This window comes from Polypterus senegalus, chromosome 13 (genome assembly GCF_016835505.1).
Source record: "Polypterus senegalus isolate Bchr_013 chromosome 13, ASM1683550v1, whole genome shotgun sequence".
Lineage (NCBI taxonomy): Eukaryota > Metazoa > Chordata > Cladistia > Polypteriformes > Polypteridae > Polypterus > Polypterus senegalus.
Window position 1 is genome coordinate 69,044,210 of NC_053166.1, and position 21,000 is coordinate 69,065,209.

General features: G+C 35.6%; 1 protein-coding gene across 1 annotated transcript in view; it reads left to right on the top strand.

The window, feature by feature from the left end:
* The first annotated feature begins 2,049 nt into the window (after window positions 1–2,049).
* The window catches only part of ccdc22 (coiled-coil domain containing 22), a 91,583-nt gene continuing 72,632 nt past the window's right edge, over window positions 2,050–21,000 (top strand). The window contains exons 1-4 of the mRNA XM_039774576.1: window positions 2,050–2,363; window positions 11,167–11,344; window positions 17,409–17,541; window positions 18,736–18,842. Of these exons, the coding sequence (XP_039630510.1) occupies window positions 2,314–2,363; window positions 11,167–11,344; window positions 17,409–17,541; window positions 18,736–18,842 (468 nt within the window). The 5' untranslated portion in view covers window positions 2,050–2,313. The remainder of the gene's footprint in view (window positions 2,364–11,166; window positions 11,345–17,408; window positions 17,542–18,735; window positions 18,843–21,000) is intronic.

Consider the following 21,000-nt stretch of genomic DNA (forward strand, 5'->3'; position numbering starts at 1 on the left):
TTCTGGACAGTAGAATGTCATGTCTGATGGTGTCAAATGCTGCACTGAGTTCTAACAGAATTAATATGCTGGTTTGTCCAGAGTCTGCTGTCATAAACAAATCATTGGTTACCCATAGCAGAGCAGTTTCACAGCTATGCTGTGCTCTGAAACCAGACTGAAAGGGTTCCACCAAATTATTAGAAGTTAAGTAGTTGGTGAGTTGAACTTTTGACAGAAAAGGTAAGTGGGAAATAGGCCAAAAATTGTTAAGATTGTCAGCATCAAGACCAGACTTTTTAACATTGGGGTTACAGAATGTAAGTGACATTGCTGCTGTAAATTTTTTATAAAGCAGAATTTGATACAAGAAACTGTGTGTGCAGGGCTGCACATTTCATAATGAATATGGCTCTTGGATTTAGAATCCTGGGTTTAAATTCTGCACTTGGCTGTTGTCTCTGTAAAGTTTTCATATTTTTCTCATACTTGTGTTGATTTTACTCTAGGTAATTTGATTTTCCTCTTACGTCTGCAAATGTGTGCCTATTAGGTTAAATGCTGATTCCAAATTGGCATTGTGTGAATGTGACTGTGGGTGTGTGCAGTAGTGTGCCCTGTTCATAGACTCCATATACCAACCACAACACCGGATTTGATTAATCAGGCCTGAGAACTTACGACATCTTTTAGTCTAGTTTATATTGGTTAATAAGCAGTTAATGATTAGTCATGATTTTATAACTTAGCATCACTGACATCACACTGAGCTCTTCTGTACTCAGAATTTGAGTTTACAAAGCTCTGTAATTTTCAGTGCTGAGTTTGTCAGTAGGATATCAGTTAGTCTGTTTTCACAGCTGTTATAAAAATGTGCATGCTTTGAAAACACCCTTCATTTAGCAGGGAAATTACTTAAATATAAAATGAAAGTTGCATATTTCTCGATCAGTTCAAGGGGTTATTTACCATACATGTACAGTGTATACTGTTTACATATATTTGCCTATAGAACATTACAAATAACTGAAAAGATACTTGTGAGCTAAGTAGACAATTTACATAACAGATGATTGCCCATCCCAAATCCCCCCATTTTACAATTTTGAATTTAAAAGACTAAAATAAATGAATATGCTGCCCTATCCTAATGGGTGGGTGCAAGGATTGATAGTGATTTCAGCTGGCTGTCTCACTAGACTGGAAACTTCTAACGATAAAATAGTAGGCTGTGTGCCATATAAGGGGCTTGGTCTAGTCTCCAAATAAGTACTAGAGGGCTGCCATTTGGATGCAGAGAGGCAAAGCCAGACAAAGAGGAAGCTTGAGAATGGGCTGACACAGAGGCTCCATTTGATCTCCTTAAACTGAGTGCTTCGAAAATATGCAGGGATATCCAAAATGATCTGTATAAAGAAAAAGAACAGTTTGGTACACGCTGCATACTGTTTATGCTGCATATAGATTATTTATACTAGGCTTAGATTAAATGTAAATGTATTCATTATCAAAATGAACTGAAGGGCTGAAGCCTGTCCAGGCAGAATTAGGCACTGCAGGAACCAACCCTGTTTAATCCATCAAAAGACAGTCAATTTAGAGAAGGCAGTTTCCTTAATTATACGCTATTTGTACGTTAAGAAAACATGCCAGCTCCACAGATGCGGTGGGGCTGCATTACTATCCACCGTGGCTACGCTTGCAACAACAACAAATGTTATTTTAAAATACAGTAAACATTGGTGAACAATGTTAGCTATATAAATAAAAAGCGACAATACCGAATATAAAACTATATCTTCAGCAGTTTTGAAAAAACAAACTATGAACTGGGTGTATAATTTTTAATTGTCAACTACACAGCTCACTTCGAAACCTTTTGAAAAAAAGAAAAAATACATTTTCCACCATCCCTTGCGTTTCACAAGTTTCCTATCAGGCGCTTCTTATTTTTTTGTGCCCTCTGGGAATTGTAGTTTACGCTGCCATTTTTATAACTTTATACACGGAGCGGCTCGTTAGAAAGCGCACTTCATATCCCAGAATTCACGACGCGGGTTATTTCGAGCATATGATTTCCGTTCCCCCCATTGCTGGATAGCAAAGTAGCTAGGTATCTCAGGGTTGCTTATATGCATCATGTTTCTCTTTATTGTGTAGTAACTTTCATTAACACAAAGGACTTGGCTGGAAAGTGGACAAGCTACGAAAGGGGTCAATGTATTCTCGGCAGTAGAAGGCCACAGCAGGTTGAGCAACTTGACAGTAAATAGATGTGTGTGTTTTTTTATTGGTTCTGTTAAAACGCACACCTGAAATAAGACTCACTGTGCTATGGAAGAAGTTGATAAAATTTTGATCCATTCTTTAAGGCAAACCGGAACGTAAGTACACACGTGCCATTTTTATTTCTCTTTTTAACTGTCCTGTGTCTCCTTATTGTTTCTTTCAGCAGTGTTTTTATCCTGTGTGTAACGGGTGCAGAACTCTCGTTTTTACTAAAACCTTAATCGAAAACAGACAGATGATGGGCGTATATGGGTAAGGGTATACTGTACATGGTCTGCCAACTGCACGAGTTTTGCATCAAGTTTTGAGTTCCGCTTCCATCGTACAATCTGCAGAGTTTATAGAAAGTGTCTGTCTTCCTGGTTTGCTTACTTCGAACATATCATCTGACAGTTAGTCCATTTAGGGCGGGGTTAAAGAACGTGATTATGAGTAGCTGTAAGTTAATAGAATAGAAAAAAAATGTATTATTCTCCACTGTGCCAGCATATGCATATGTATTACTTTATCAATGTGTGGGTAGGGATGTATGTATTCGGTTTTTACATCTTATAAGACCACCATACGAAAAGCAAGAAGTGTCACAATAGCTGTCATTGCTGGGATCTACTTCCATTCATTCTTAGTTACTAGATCTCATTGTACGAAAAGTGTAGGTTTTTTTGAACACATTATTTAATTTATGTATTATTTTGTAATATTACTGTACTTCTTTTTTCTTCATTCTTTTGCCCTAGTCCTGAGAATTCCACTTTTTACGAGTGCTAAAACGTTAACAGCAATGTAATGAACCTTACAGTATTAACTAACGCCAGCACACATAACAAAAATCAATCTTCATAGTTGAATAGAAAAAAGTTTTGATACTGTAAATTCTTATTACCATATTTGTTGAGACATTGCTGGCAGGCAGTGAAGAAGTGGGGAAAAAATTCCCATAAACACTAAATAAACCACTGGAGTCTTGATGGTCATTTGTGAATTTCCCCTTGGGATTAATAAAGTATCTATCTATCTATCTATCTATCTATCTATCTATCTATCTATCTATCTATCTATCTATCTATAAAAGACAAAGTAACTTCCACCTTTGGCAATATTATTACTTAAAATTGTCTGGCGTGTTACCAGCAAACGTTCAATCCTGAGGTTCTTGGTCACAGTTATGTTTCATTCCAAGGGCAAATTTTGGGCAGATGGAAAAGTAGCAGTGATACTACACACCACAGCAGGATACCAAGAAGAAAAGTAGAACAGAAAATGATCAGTAACATTTTACAATGACTGCTACCTTTTTATTCTTGAGAAAACAACTAATAAATACTATTGTAGTATGGACAACCTAATTAGCAGTTTTGGTAATGCTATGCTAGATTAAAGTAGAAATTATTTTTCCTCAGTTTAAATGCGGAGACTGATGGGACATCCCATACATTAACAGACAGATCGTGCCACAGTTTTGGGAGCCTGTAGTTAAAGTTTTGATCTCCTGTAATTTTCCATTGAATAATTAGAACCGTAGCATCTTGTGATTTTTTTACATTTTGGGATGTGCACATTAATAATTTTTCATAAATAAATAAGATCAAAACTATTTAAAGTTTAATGTGCTAGAGGTAGGATTTTAAAGGTAGCACTAAATGTAGCACATACTTGACAGTCTCGGTAGTGATACCAATGGCAGTGTAAGCTAAAAGTTGGGATGCACCAATAATGCTTGTTGGTACTTCTATTGATCCATTGCCATATTTTTTTTGGTACTCTTACTCAGTATTAATGCAGTCTTTTGGCATTTTATGAGTACCAAACAAATATTGGACTCAGTGGTCAGGTGGCAGAAAATGTAAACAGATACTGGGTGTAAAATACAGAAAGTTGTAAAACTGTAAGGTGGCAGGTAGGGCTGTGTAATGTCTTAAGAGTTTACCTTGTCACATCGTCCTTTCAAAACATTAATGATGTATGACACCAACACCCTGGGCCAGGGTTGGGGGCAGTTGGAACCTTGGGTAGAGAGATGCTTTCCACTGTAGGTGGGCAGAGCTGCCAATTATTGGTAATCCACAAGCATCTATACTGGGCAGTGGGAGTGTGTGTTGCAAGAGCATTTTAGCTTGGGACGTAGTAGTTTTGTTGTCTCACAGATTACTGTAACTCGGCACACATTAGTGGCGTTCTTTAATGTTATTTCGATGATTCAAAAGCGATTTGTTCCAAGTTCATTTAAAATTGTTGTATGATGCTTGGAAGTTTTTCAAATTAAAAAACAAAGCAAAAATGTAAATTTTATTGAAAAATTTTGTGGGCATGTGATGATTTTATGTAGCTAGCAATTTAAATATCAGAAACCTCGTCACTTCAAGAGTAAGCCTGTTTGAATTTTTGAGTGATTAGCTTGTATCATCATTATTAATAAACCAGTAACAGCATACTGCACGATAACATAAAGTGAATACACTTGACTTTAGCATTCATAGTTTTTATCCTCTTTCTCTGTACATTTAGCATTTGTTTGCTCAGAGGTTGATGTGCTTGCTGCTTCCTTTGCAGCTCTTCTTTTTCTCCACCCTAGCGGCCTGCTTCTTCTCTTCTTTCATCTGCATCTTTTTGAATGAAAAAAAGTGTGTTTGTGTTGCGTTTACTTAGTATGTTTTCTTTCATTTTTCACTTAAACTGGCACTTAAGTCTTCAGTCTGCCTCAAGAATAATTTAAGATGTGAAGAGGTAGGGGAAATGATGGCGAAGGTGGTAGGGATGAGAACGATGCCCGTATGCATGCACCACATGGCCGCCCTGCTGGCCACTGCCAAGAGTTGATTAAATAAAATAAAAAGAGGAATAACCTTGGAGGTCAATCATCACCCTGAAAGTGGATAGTAGACTTCTGGTAGTATACTTTATGTGTACCAAATTTCAGGTCAATATGTCAAATGGTTTGCGAGCTACAGGTGATTTAAAATCCTGGACAGACAAACGAACAGCCACGGTAGCGTATTATATAGAAAGATAATGATAAGGACAAATACTTTAACACCATCAGAGCACAGCTTTTTGTACATTCAGTTCTGTTATTTGTAAAGCACATAAAGACTTGAGGTGCCACGATTTACTGTATATATAAGAACCTACTTAGCATTGTGATCTTAATCTATTTAAGTTTGATACTACTAGTGCATGCTTCACAATGGGGGAAAAAAGTATTTTGTCAGGATAAATCTAACAGTTACTGAGAGTAGGGTGAACTGATATAGGAAGATATAATGTTGATAATTTTCTCTTTGATTAAGTCACTTTGTGCATGCGAAGATTGAAGTTTTTATTATGTTCTCAATATGTATTCTCATCATGCAGCAGTGTGTGAGTCATGAAAACATTCTGCTTTACAGATGCCCTGCACCACAAGAAAAAAAAGTTAAAATATTGATAATACAAAAAAAAACCTCATACAGTACATTACAGTAGTTCATATATATGCTTTTTGTTGGTATTGTATTATAGTCACTAGTCTGAGGAGAAATGTTTTATTCTGCTATGTGCACATGACAATAAACGTTTGCTTAAAGTGCAGACATACCTGTCTGAACCTATTAAACACAAAATGAGACAGTGTTCTTCACTACTGGGCAAGAAGTGTAATCTGGTTCAATACTTTCAGCATGGTGTACCTGGATTTTTATTGCAAACGTTAAATGATAACATAAAAAAACAGGCTAATTTGTAATTATCTGAAATGTTATTTTTATTAAAAAGAACCTCCCTCCAATATTTGTGAGCTTACTAGCTATTTATTTTAGTTACCAAGAATTACAGTTAAGATGTACATTAGCTCATTTCTAATAAAATTCCAGTTTATTAAAAGAGTTTGTTGGCTAAAAATGGAAACATTTACAAGAGTTATTATTAATTTTAATAAATCTCCTTAAAATAACATGTTTATTCCATCTTGAACAAAACCGGTACATTTTATTCACTGTGGTTTATTAAATAAAAGTATAATTGTCCTTGTTTATTATTGGTGAAATTGTAGCAACATTCTTTTCTTTCTACTAGGTACTCAGTACTCAGTATTGGCCTACAGTGTTCATTAAGTACTGCTACTTGGGAATGGTATTGTTGTCAAAAAGTGCATCCATAATAAAAAATAGAATGATTTGAACTGTCCGTGAATGATAAATAACAGTACTTAATTCAGTTTGGAAGGAATGCGTAAATGAGTTTCTGTGATCTGTACAGTGAGGAAACCTTATTACTTAGCAAGAAAAAGAAGGATTATGGATAGTGTGGTAGGTGATTTCATTGCTACAACTAACAATATTAGAAACAATGACAACGTTTCATGCTGATTTCAGCAAAAATAATGGTATAAGGTTAAAAAGTGACCCACCAGGGTACTGTCTATATTTTCTACCAATATTTAAAATTCTTACTTTCCTGAATTTAAAGGAATACTCTCCCCAAAAAATATAGTTTTATATGTTGCTTCCCCATTGTAGTTTGTTGGCTGAGAAGAATTTTTAACCTCATGTTTTTGTGGAGAAAAGACATAGCACAATTTCAAGTAGGAGGGAATATTCCTGTAAATAAAATACCTTACAGATATTGCTTGTGCAATGCAGTTTTTAACTGAAGCAATAACTTAAGGCATATTAGGCAAAAAGTTATTAGGTCTAAACAAAAGATAGAGCCAAATGTCATCTGTATATAGTAAAACTGAATATATTTTATATAGCCCCCAAGTAAAGTAAATAGAATAATGAATTTGGTAATGAATCATTAGGAACACCATGTCTAATGTCAGAACCATCATAACATTCTTGTTGATCCTGAAATCAATTTAATAGTTGTGAGCCATGCAATAACTGTGCCTGATATCTCAGCAATTTCTAGCCTATAGAATACTATAGTGTGGTCAAAATATGTAATTAAATGTAACTGCATAATAATTATGGCATTTTCTGTCTTGACAGCATAAGTCAGTGATGTATTAGTCTTCTGACCTATGTGGAAGCCAAACTGATACTTTTCAGATAAGTTCAGTGATGTGAGTTAAAAGTTGTCAGGCTTCTGTCTTTTCAAGTTTTTCAAAAACAAAAGGTGCATTTCAGGTTGTTCAGTTATTAACATATATTTTGGCCTAGATCTCTTTTTTACTTCATTCAATAGATTTAACAATTATATTCTCTTTTATTACATGAGAAACTGTGCCTTTTAGTACGGATGTATTGATGATGAAGTTTTGTATGTATGGTAAGTGAACTTTTTGCTCACTGTACTGCTACAGGATCTGAGGACCAGAATGTCATTACTGTCTGTAGAAAACATAAGTACACCCCTGGGTCTAATAATTGCTATTGCTGCCTTTGGCAGGAATGGCTTCAAGCAGGTGTTTTCTATAATTATTGAGCAGTCTCTGACATTGACTTTCCCACTCGTCCATTCAGAATTCTTTCAGCTCTGTAATGTTTGAGAGGTGTCTTACATGTATAGGTCATTTAAAAATTCCCACACAGCAACTCGACATGATTCAGATTCGGTCTTTGACTTAGACATTCCAGAACCCTCCATTTTTTTCTTTTATAGCCATTCTTTGGTGAATTTACTAGTGTATGTTGGGCTATCATCATAGTGCCAGGTCCACTTTCATCTAAGCTTCAGTTTTTTGACAGTGAGCCAAGGTCCTGTTTCAGCAAAGCAGCCCTGAACCATAATATTTCCACCACAGTATTTTACAGTTGGGATCAGGTTCTTCTTGTTAAATGCTGTCCGTGGTTTTTACCAAACTTGTCTTCTCGTACTGTGGCCAGATAACACTATCCTTCTCTCATCTGTCCATACCACATTGTTCCAGAAGTCCGGGTCTTTGCCTAAATATTTAGAGGCAATCTTTAGTCAAGTCATCTTTAACCTTCCTGAAGGCCTTAGAGGACTGTTTTGATCTAGGTATGGTAATGGCACAAACATCATCAACAACATTTATTTATATAGCACATTTTCATACAAAGAATGTAGCTTAAAGTGCTTTACAAGATGTCATAGAAAAGGTTACACGAGAAAAAAAAAACAAGATAAGGCAATTTAAAGAAAATTAAACAATCTTAAAAGCAGATTAAGATCAAGTAGAACTAGCATCCTTATATGCTCATATATATGGGTTCGGTGATAAGGTAAGATGGCCGGGAGGACAGAAAAAGCATACAAAATAAACACCATCTAGGTGGGAGAAAAAAACAAAATCTACAGGGATTCCAAGGCCTAAAGACCACTTATCCTCCACTGGGCATTCAACCTAACATAAATGTTCTTAAGTCATTCCTCTTTGTTTCCAGCCATCATGAAATATAAAGTTGGTCTCCTGGACAGCTGGGGTGCTCTCCTATCATCACAGGTGACTGCATGGTGCCTTGATCAGGTGGTGGTGGCACAGGAGACATGAAGAATATCATTCTATGCTCATATAGTCTATTAGGAATACAACTAAAATAGACGAAAAGGCCATAATAAAATAATGAGTATTTTAAAGTTTTTAAAAGTGTTCTACAATATTAGTCTGGTGAATTTCTCTTGGTAAAGTATTCCAGATTTTAGGTGCATAACAACAAAGGCTGTCTCACCACTTCTTTAAAGCTTGCCTCTTCAAATTATAAGCAGACCACCATTAGAAGATCAAAGGTTACGACTTGGAGTGTAGGGTGAAAAGCATTCTAAAATATAGGAACGAGCAAGATTATTTAAGGATTTATATACCACTAGCCGAAGCCCGCCGTAGCATATGGCGGTGTAAGAATAGGAACGGAAAACGGTGAGAAAAGAATTCAGTATTACAAAGGCTTAGGAAACCACCGTTGCAGTATAACGAAAATAGCAAGGAGCGAAACCAATGCCAATGGTCAAGAGAGTACCTTCCTGTAGCAGGCTATGGAAAACATAGACATATATAGATAGACGCCACATTCACTGTGTTACGCAGTCAACACGATAAGTCAGCGCGTCCGCCATATTGCGAGTGGTAAAAGTGCCATTTAAACTAATACAGGTAGACGTGGAAACCAGGTTTTCTGATGAAAATACAATAACGTTTTAAACAGTATTGTTTACATACAACAGATTTTGGCGAATCGTTTACATGCAATTATTTATATCCATTTTTACACTAAATGTGGGCGTATCCCATGGTCTTAGAGTTGGTGGGCGGGGCTCTCTGTCTTGCGTGCGCTCTCTGTCTTGCTTGCCCTTAGTTAGAGTTGGCAGGCGGGGCTCTGTGAGTTGGCGATCATGGCACTCTGTCTTGCGTGCGGTGTAAAGTCAAGTGGCTCAGAGGGGCATGTGGACTTTTGCACAGACGAAAGCGACTGAGACTGTGTTTGGTGAGTTGTTGCGTGCCTCGAGAGTGACGCTGGACTCAGGAGGATGGTTACAGTTGGTGTGTGTGGCTCTGTCGTGCGTATTCCATTACACGGTAGAAGGGTTAGAGTTGGTGGCCGGGGCTCTGTCGAGCGTATCCCATGGCCTTAGAGTTGGCGGGTGGGTCTCTGTCTTGCTTGTGCTCAGTGTCTTGTGTGCCCTTAGTGAATTACATATATAGATTTGTAGTATTTAAAGTCAATTCTGTATTGACTTGAATGACAGAAGATTCTGTCTGCTACATTCTGGACTAATTGCAAACGATTGATGTCTTTCTTAGGTTGTTCTGTTAGGAATGCCTTACAGTAATCTAGTCGACTAACAACAACAGCATGAACTAATTTTTCAGTGTCTTGTAATGTTATGAGGTCTGACTTTTGATGTGTTCCTTAAGTGAAAAAATGGAGTCCTAGTAATCTGGTTAATATGCGATTTAAACTTTTGGTCAGAGTCAATGGTTATCCCTTAATTTTTTACTTGTGCCTTGTCTTTTAAACCTAAAGGGTCAAGCTTATTTCTAATACCCTCACTATTTCCATATTTTCCATTCTCTAAGACTTCTGTTTTTTCTTATTTAGTTTGAGAAAGTTTCTACTAATAGGGCGGCACATTGGTGCAGTGGGTAGCGCTGCTGCCTCACAGTTAGGAGACCCAGGTTCGCTTCCTGGGTCCTCCCTGCGTGGAGCTTGCATGTTCTCCCCATGTCTGCATGGGTTTCCTCCAGGCGCTCTGTTTTCCTGCCACAGTCCAAAGATATGCAGGTTAGGTGGATTGGCGATTCTAAATTGGCCCTAGTGTGTGCTTGCTGTGTGGGTGTGTTTGTGTGTGTCCTGCGGTGGGTTGGCACCCTGCCCGGGATTAGTTCCTGCCTTGTGCCCTGTGTTGGCTGGGATTGGCTCTAGCAGATCCCCGTGACCCTGTGTTCGGATTCAGTGGGTTGGAAAATGGATGGATGGAAGTTTCTACTAATCACGCCTCATTAGGGCATGAATGTTACTTAGTATAGACAGTTCATTGAAAAAAGGCTTTCTTTAGAACTACCCATAAATACCTAATCCTCGGCTAACGTTTTTTGTTTTTTTTTTTGTTTTGTTTTTTTTTGCAGACCTGAAGCCATTTTGGTCAATGCCTGACAATGTCTAAACCTGTATTTGCAATCAGGCAGTGACTAATTAAAAGTCTTCAACATTTTTAAGTATAAATAACATCAAAGTAGAAGGCATAAATGTCTATTTTTTAGTATGTTAGAAAATCTTCCAGAATATTTCTTTTAATGAATTGATATATGTAATATTGTTTTTATTAGATTAATAATATAGTCACCTCATAGAGAACAAATATTATACATATTGTGTTTGTTGGCATTCATAATGTAAATGAGGCAAAGATACATCAGAGTTCTGTATTACTTAATTTAACTTAACTTTCAGTGACATAAAGTCCGTTACAATACAATTGCACATCTACATTTAATTTTAAATGTTATATTAATTTCAGAGAAGTCGGGGAGGAAGTACAGAGCGTGAAGCAATTCTCCAGTGAACTCATTGTTGAAGCTGTGGTCCGATGTCTTCGAGTGATCGAGCCCTCTCTTGCCAATGGGCTGAGCCACATTTTACCACCTGGAATGTCAGCTCGATTTCGACTAGGAATGAGTCTTGCACAGGCCTGCCAGGTGAGACATTAATTTGGAAAAATCCATTTGAACAGGGAGTATTACTAATTTATTATGCTGACTAATCTAAAGCAGCTCATAAAAACAGTATTCAGACTAATGATATGATATTCCTGTTTATTAATATGTATAGAACAATTTTAATAGTATTTAATTTTATTTTTCTGTTCATAGATTTTATTTAAACTCTGACCACGAAGACTTAGTTATATAAATTATAACTTAAGTCTGTTGATGGTAATGTATTTAACAGAAAAACCCTTTTTAAAGTTATAACTCTTAAGTCTTTTGGGTAAGCCTCTTCCTGCTTTGTGCACTGGTACAACATGTTTCATTTCGCCTGTTCTTGGCAAAACTGGCTAAAGCTCTTTCTAGTGATTAGAGATTGTTTATGCACAACTATGTTTTCTTGGATTTGTATTGAGTAATGGAAAGTTTTTCTCCTGTGAAAAGTAATATGCAGTGTATGCAATATGTGTTGTATAATGTGTAACTTAAGTTTTCATACAAATTCTTCGGTTTGTACTGTGAATTTCTTTGTGTTTCTAAAGGTTAGAGCACAGTCACCCTTCCAGATTTGAGAATTAGGCATTCACGGTTTCAGTTTTTCACTAGTTGGCCGTAAGCAATTAAATGGAAGTATTTTTGGAGCTTTCTGAAAGAGTGCAGAAGCTTGCAGACTGATGTGTAAGCCAAACAAATACTGTACAAACAATACTGAAAATAATTATTTGTATCACATAGGGGTGTACAATATTTGCAAAAAATTATGTCGAATTATTTTCTGTGACTTTGACGATAACAATAATTAGACAATATCTTGCATCTTTTAAAAATGTGTTAAAATTTTATTGATCTAGCTTGGTCTTGTTAATAGGATATTAATTGTAGTTTACTAATGAGATTAATGGTAACAACAGTTAAGGAAAATTTGTCTTATTTAGTTTAAAATGAAGTAAAATAACTTTAAAACTTTAAATCACCAGACAAAATATTACTGAGATCAAACAGTGCATGTATGAGTAAACCATTTCAAAGTGACCTACAGGATTTACACAAAAAATTACAAAGCTGTTATAGTTCGAGCATTTTAAACAGACACTTACCCTTAATGTAGACAAGATATGAATCCAAAGGGAATACAATACTAATCATAACTGAAGGACAGGATATGAACATTAAAGAGTTGATAAACATAAATTGCTCAGCTTTAAGGTGAATTGCGCATCATACAGCCAAGAACAGAACATATTGTATTATAGTGTAAAAATCCAAAGTTCTGTCAAATATCGCACAGGCAAAAACTATAGAATATGTAAACACTTTCTGTCATAAACAGTACAAAGAAACAAAAAAAAAACCCCAAAACCGATGCAATTTTTAAACAAATTACTTCAAGATCTGTCCAGTGTTGCACAAAGATGCTTCCAGAAACATTTGTGGGAGGAATATAATAAAAAAAGAAACCTGGTTTACAAACCTTCCTGATGAACTGCTTTAGGCAGCAGTACTAGAGTGTACCTACCATTTATTTGTGATTTAGTAGAAAATGCTTACAGAAATATTGAGAAATTTTATTGCACTTTCCTGCTGATCTGAGTTTTTTTTAGTGACTTCAGACTTGAACAAAGTAACTGATAGGCATGTGCTTAAAGCCAAAAGGGTTGAGATTGGTTTAGACAGAAATGTGTGATTCATCAGTCTAGCTTTGTTTACTGGAATTAATTTACATTTGTGCTGTGTAGTATTTAAATATAAACCCATGAAATTATTTTGTTACTTTAGATGTTTTTATTTTTTATTTTGAATGATTTTGGTAAGCTGGGTAAAAACATACATACTGAATTATAAAATTGTATAGCCATGCATGTGTTCTTAAATGGTTAAACAATTTATGTATATTTAAAAAAAGGTATGGTGTGCACAACTTTTTTTTACCAAAATGATAAATAAATGCATGTAGTGGTATGGATTGTTTATTGGCTCTAATGTGCTCAGTGCAGTTAACTGTGTACATACAGAGATATTTTTATACACCTACTAACATAAAAATGTGGAAATGCAATTGAGTAATGATTATTTACTTTCAGAATACTCAGCAAGTACATTAATATTGATTCTTCCAATGTATTTAAAATGAGATATTTGTTCTCATATTTGTACTGAAGAAATAATTGTTTAAATTGAAATGTCTACTTTGTGACAAAAGTTATCAATTTGATTTGAAATGCCTTCATTTATTTTCTGAATTCAATTTCAGAAGGTTTATGGTTTGCCAGAGTATATCAAAGCAGAATTGTGGCTAGGACTGGATCAGTTTATATTCTTTCACAGGACACGCTCAGTCATACATCCTCAGTAATATACATATTGGACCTGGTCAGATTTTACAGTTAATCCTAATTTGAATGTTTTTGTGATGTGCGTGGAACACTTGCAGCAAATCTATACCAAGATGGGAAATATGTGCAGTCTTCATGCAGACTGTGCCTGTGTCATGATTTGAAACTCAAAGCTACTGTGACATTCCTGATCTGAATTATATTGCCTAATTAAATTTCTAGTACAGTACACTGCTTTTAACCAGCCAGATATCTTTTTAAAAGCAAACTCCCCTTTTAATATAAATGAATATTTGAGAAAAGTGTCATTTCTGTTTTCTGAATGCATCTCTTGATTTGGTTGCTTGTTAGTCCCTTACAAGCCATTATGCAGATCATTTGTGTGTTCTTGCACTGCTGGAGTCTGTAGAAGAACTACAGATGTTACTTTCATATTTTTAGAACAAACTGAAAAACAGCTGAACATGTATTTTTAACCGAATGTTTAAAATTTGAGTTTCACTTTGAATAAAAATTGGTGCAGTGTAAAGCCTATGTTACATTACACAGGAGATGTCACACTTGATGACTGCAATTGCTGATCTCATTGCCAGACCATATTAGATTTTCACAACTAGAAATCTTTGGGCATGTCAAATTAGAAAACTCCATGAAGACTTTCCAGCACAGTTTCACACTTCCAAATTATCATCTACTCACCCCCTTTTTGATAGACAATAATATTATGCAGGACAGAGCCAGTTCCCATGCAAAGGGTTTACAAGTATAATGAGTTTAGCAGAGGTCTTTGCCCTTTTCCCTTTTTTCCATCCTGTTTTCTTACATACAACATAAGCCCTCATACGAGTATGTCTTTTGTTTTCGAGGTCCAAAACACCTGTGTTCCTTATTGCTCATCACTGCATTATATGCTTCCTATGTCCAGGTGAGCACACATTGGTTATAGGTTCTCAAATATGTGAACGTTTACCTATGAGTTAAGGCAAAATAAAATTTAATTTTGCTGGGGCGGGTCACAGAATAATTAGACTTTGTCACTGAGTATGTCAGACTATGGATGTCTTTGTTTTTGAGACTTTTATCTCCAAAGAAATTTGTTTTGGAGACATCTAGATATTTGTGACTCCTTTCATTGGTACTTTAAGCAATAGAATGAAACCTGGCAAAATTAGGTTGACTTTTGTAGAAATTATAATGAAAACAACTTCAAAGCAAAATTAGTTAATGAGCAGTAAAACGTCCTATGCTGTCTTTGATCATGAGTACATAAAGGGTAAACTATTCATGGCTCTTTGAAAGGCTTTCATAGGGATATGTTTACACTAGATGTGATGCAAATACTAAATTATTCTATTGTTTTCAAATTTGGGATAATCTTGAAGTTATTATTTGGAGAGTTCCAGCTCAGTGGTTCCAATTGTAGTGCTTTTGGGTGAATGTTTTATAGCGGTTACCAATGACTGGGGCATTTTCAAACAGTGTCAGCGATGCATTCCAAATTCAACTCATTTTTTTGCACTGACTGTACATAATAAAACATTTTTCGCTGTGTTAATTCTTTAAACCAGTTGTTTCTTGATTAATCCATTGATTGTTTGATCAATGTGTTTTATTGTGTTTTTTTTTTTTTTAATTATTTCTCAGTGCTGCTTATGTAAAATGCAGGTTTACCAAGGTTTGTAAAAACCATTTGCTTAGTGTCTCGGAAGTTTTTCTGTTAATGCAAACAAGCTTAATTTCTGTATGATGCAAAAAAAAACAGAAACGCTTGATTGGTATGTTAATGTAAAACTAATATTAACTAGGGTGTTGAAAGTTAGTAATGTTGTATTTGCCTGATATGTGTGATATGTCTGTGTAAACGAGTCCACCACTTTTGCATTGATTTTTACTTGGTATGGGTAAAAAATGTGTAAAGTTGTGAAAAGTAAGCAGAATCTAAATACTGATATACAACAACAATGACACTTTTACTGGAGTGATTTAGCTCCATTTATGTTTTTAGAGACTTTTAGGGCCCTATGGAATCCATTTTATTTTTTTCTCAAATTACATTTTTTTTTTTTGATTTCCGGTTTTCACCATTTTGTTTTCGTTGATTTGTTTTTTGCTTTTTTTTTTAACTGTAAGTAGCAACAGCTACAACAAAACAATAATGAAATGGCACTTTACATTCTTTTTAATGAAACCGCACACTAGCACAACTAAACCTTATTTTGCAGTTCCATTCTTCAGGTAGTAGCCCAGTAGTGCAGTAGGACAGTGAGTGCCCTCCAGAATTGTAAGAGCAGTTAATAGTTTGATGCATCCTTCTGAGATGAAGGTTAACTTCACTTTTAGAAAAAATAAATAGAGACCCGCTTTTAAGGGCTCGTTGCATCTGAGAAAAAGCCTGCTCTTCTGCCCAGGTTTGTTGGTGAAGAGTTTATAACAGAAGAGTCAACTGTTAATTTTTAAAAGGGAACCTGTTAAAAACCAGTGCTGTTCAGTAATAACATTTTTCTACGGGAAAGTGTTTCACAGTAAATACATCACGTACAATTAGAACTGCTCACATAAAAGAATTACCATACAGGGAAGTGTTTACACACCCATCACTATGATGAGAAATATGTGCTCTCGGCTATCAGTGGTTTCATCAACTACAACATATATTTTCTTGCCACGAATCTTTTGATGAAAGGCGTCCATATGTTGTTCAAAGACACGGGACAAATGAGTTTGACAAAGACTACTGTCATTTTCTGGCAGTGCGCCTGCTTGTTTACAATGCTAAAGAAAGGACGCGTTTTCATCATTTTTTTGAGCGGTATGTCTGACTCGCATGGCCACAAACCGGTGTCTTGAATCTGACGATTTTGTTGTTTTCTCTGTTGTTACCTGAAGGGGAACACGTTTTGATCTTAATTTCATCTTGTTCTTTTGATGGATTTTAGATTTGATGTGGCCATTGCAAGTATCTTTTCATATCCAGTCTATGGTATGCTGGCAAGACTTGCAGAAAAGTTGTCCAGATTCGTAAAAGTCGTCAGGATATTGTTGTGCCCTCAATTTTGCAGTTAAGCTCTTGTTTCTCAGTTTTTTGACATACTTGGCATCTGATCCTGCTCGCTTCCACATTTCTGTCTCATGGACCTAGCTAATGTGCGGGCCTTTAATGAGAAAATTTACAGGAAAAATGCACACAAACAGAGGACACGACTGGATTTTTTTAATGAAGAATTGCCTTTGCTTCAAAAACAACAAACTAGAAAATAGTATCTGAATGTTAGAACTACAGATTATGCAATCGTTTAATTTTTTGGGAAATTTTGTAACAGTCGTCCCTTCAGTCTCTAAATTGGGCACATTTCCGTTTTTAAATATAAAATCCGTTTTAAGCATTAATTCTGCGATTCCATCCATGTTATCCGCATCGTGGAAATCATAGGGCCCTAGACTTTAAGTTTATTTAAAAAAAAAAAAAAATATTTGTGCAAAAATATTTAAACTTAAAATACAAAGTATTGTTTCATGATATAGATAGCATTTTTGCTTAATGTTTACAATCCCTTTAAAATTTTTAGAATTGGTCTGGATTATATTATTATATATTGCTTTTTTTTTTTTTATACCACAACATATGAATGGAATTTTTGTTTTAGTTAAAAGCTCTGCTTGTCTACTCAGAACACAGTAACTGTCCAAGAGTTCACATTCCTTGTTTTGTGAGTTCTGTTTAGGATGTTGGTTACAAGGGAGAGATTGGCTACCAGACTTTCTTGTACAGCAATGAGCCAGAGATCAGAGCACTCCTTATGTTCTTGGTGGAGAAGCTGCCTCGTGAAAGCTCGGAATCCTCTGATCAGCCAGCAGGTATGTACTGTAGATACAACTATATATAACTATATATTCCCTCTAAGCTGATACATCACTCATGCATTTTTAAAGCATTACTCACATATTTTTCATGGTTGCTCACAAAAAGACCTGAATTTCAAACAAAATTAACTACAAAAATTTTGCAAAAATTAATAAAACCAAATCAATTAGAAACCTGATTTAAAGAGTTTTAAACAAACTTGTGCTTTATAAAATCATCTACTCTGTTGTTCATTTCTCACTTTAAGCGAAGAACTAAAGAAAGTTCAAGTAATAAATTGAAGATATGAGAGAGGTAGGTAGGACAGAGTGTGTTGAAGAGGTGGGGTTTTGTGTGTTTGTTTTAAATAATGTAAGAAAAGAACAGTGCTTTTTTAATCAAGGACCCTTAACCAAGGCTTATGAAATAAAAGATGCCTGACATGTATGTGCTTCTTGTATAAACAATGTGCAATAATGACAACAATGTTGAAGAAATGCTGAACTGAAGCTAAGACACTAAACTTAAGTGGCTGCTCTGTGCCTCCCCTAAAATCCAAGCCATTCTATTAAAACTGATGTATATATCTGAACCGACTTGTATATCCATATGGATGTATTCAAACCAACATATCTCAACCAATGTAAATATATAGGAGCAGACCTATACAAAGCAACATATATACATCTCAACCAGTGTGTCTCAAGTATTGTATTTATCTGAATGAATGTATATTCTTAAACAATTTATATATTTTTGAACCAATATTTTTCTTAATTTACAAATCATAATATGTAGTAATATATAATAATAATATAATGGATATAATCAACAACCTGGACTTTGATAACATCTGATAATTTTATGTAGTGAAATTATGAGTCAGCTGTTTGTTTTGTGTTATTCTGAACTTTATGTACTCCATGGGTTCATAACAAAAACATGAAGAGCAATATGTTTTTACCAGTCTGCTTTGTTTGTGTATTTTTCTGTGAAGTTCAAAAGATATTAATGGTTTAAATATGATAATGTGCTATGCAAGAAATAATGAGAAAAAATAAACCCTTATTTAGGCTTTTATTAGTGATTGGTGTGGTTCTCCATGCACCAACATTTCTTTTTTTGCTCCCAAAATGTTGCATTTGTAATATGCTATTTTGGTTTCAAGTTTGACTAATAAAACCTTGTTTTTGTGTTTCTCTTTGTAGGCAAATCTGTATTGCTTCAGAGATCTATTGCATCTAAAATAAAATCGCAACTGGCAGTGCCTTGGATACCTCCATCCTGCCGTGTGCCTTTCCTCTGCAAGCATCAGGTAATGAATTACTAAATCATAGTCTATCATTTCAACCATATACAGATAGGCCAGATTGCGAATAGATGAATAGATGCATAACAAAAGTGATGCGTAATCTGCCTTTACAAGGCAGCTAAGGAGAAATTTACAATAATCAATAATTAATTTCTGCAAAAATTGGTATTAAAAAGTCCCAGTCAGACAATAGTAAAAGAGAACAGTGAAGAGTAATTTTGTAAGTTACTTCTTTCATTAAATGTATGTGTTTTGTGCTTTTAGTTACTTAATTACTTGAGACATGGGCACTGTTGTTTAAACCTTTAAATTTTTTTCCTTTCAAAAACATATGGCATTGAGTTACTGCAGTGGGGTCTTCAGTAAATAGTCAACATGCATTTTCTTATTTATGTTGTTAACATCCTGTTATTGTAATTAACTTAATTTAGTGTGTCACCAATGGTGTTCTTGGTGACTGTAGTCCCAACTGCCTTCAGATGATTAACACGCTTCTCCCATGTAGTTTTGGCCTGATCCCTCACTTTTCTCATGATCATCCTTAGCCCATAAGGCAAAATCTTGCATGGAGCTCCAGACTGAGGGTGATTGATAGTCATTTCATGTTTCTTCCATTTTTGAATAATCACAGCAACAGTTGTCAATCTCTCACCAAGCTTTTGCTGATGGTCTTGTAGCCCATTCCAGCCTTGTGCAGGTCTACAATTTTGTCCCTATTGTCCTTTGACAGCTTTTTCATATTGCCCATGGTGGTGGGGAGGTAGGAATGGAAGAAATTGATTCTGTGGACAGGTGTGCTTTATACACATAACAAGTTGAGATCAGGAGTATCTGTAATTGATTGATTTGTAATCTGTGTACCACATGGGCACATAGCCAATCTGTGGGAGCCTGAATTCTGGCTGGGTTGTAGGGGATCAAATACTTATTTTTCTCAATGTCATGCAAATCAATTTATAACTTTTATTTAAAGTGTCTTTTCTGCATTTTTGGTTGATATTCTATCTCCATCCATCCATCCATCTATTATCCAACCCGTTATATCCTAACTACAGGGTCACGGGGGGTCTGCTGGAGCCAATCCCAGCCAACACAGGGCGCAAGGCAGGAAACAAACCCCGGGCAGGGTGCCAGCCCACTGCAGGGCGCACACACACGCCCCCACACCAAGCACACACACCTACCCTGCATGTCTTTGGACTGTGGGAGGAAACCGGAGCACCCAGAGGAAACCCACACAGACATGGGGAGAACATGCAAACTCCACACAGGGAGGACCCGGGATGGGAACCCAGGTCTCCTTGCTGCAAGGCAGCAGCGCTACCCAGTGTGCCACCATGCCGCCCGATATTCTATCTCTCTCCATTAAAATTAAACTACCATAAAGTTATTCCTGAATATATGAAGTCAAAGTGAAAATATATTGATTGAAACGACTCTTGCACATTTTTAGTCAACTCAATGAGTTCCTAATACAACGTAAATGAAATAAGTTAAGAAAAACCTATTCAGAAAAAAAAAAAAAAAAAAACAATATTCAGTTAATGTATTCAAAATGATGCATGTGCCCGGCATTTTAAACACTATATTTATCTGTTCTTTTTGTATTGGTGCATTTTTGGATGAACTTCACAAGCCCGATCTACTCTGAGTGGCTTCTGTCAAAGTTTACCTTTCACTAGTACAAGTATAATGACAAGCACGGAAATTAGATAATATTTGATGGAACTAGACAATTTTATTTGTGAATTGTCCTAAATTTATATATTCGGGAATGATTTTATATATGCCAACGCTGACTTTATATATTCCGGAATGACTTTATATATTCTGACATTGACTTTACATATTCCAAGTTTTGACTGTATATTCAGGAGTGACTTTATATTTTGTATTCCACCACTAACTTTATATATTCAGGAATGACTTTATATATTACAACGCTGACTTTATATATTACAACGCTGACTTTATATTGTATATACATTCATATACACTGCTCACAAAAATTAAAGGAACACTTTAAAGAAACACATTAGATACATCAGATCTCAATATGAAGTTGGATATCTATACAAATAACGACAGGGCAATGTCTTAGGAACAAAAGGATGCCAAGTCTTTTAATGGAAATAAAAGTTTTCTGCCTACAGAGGGCTCA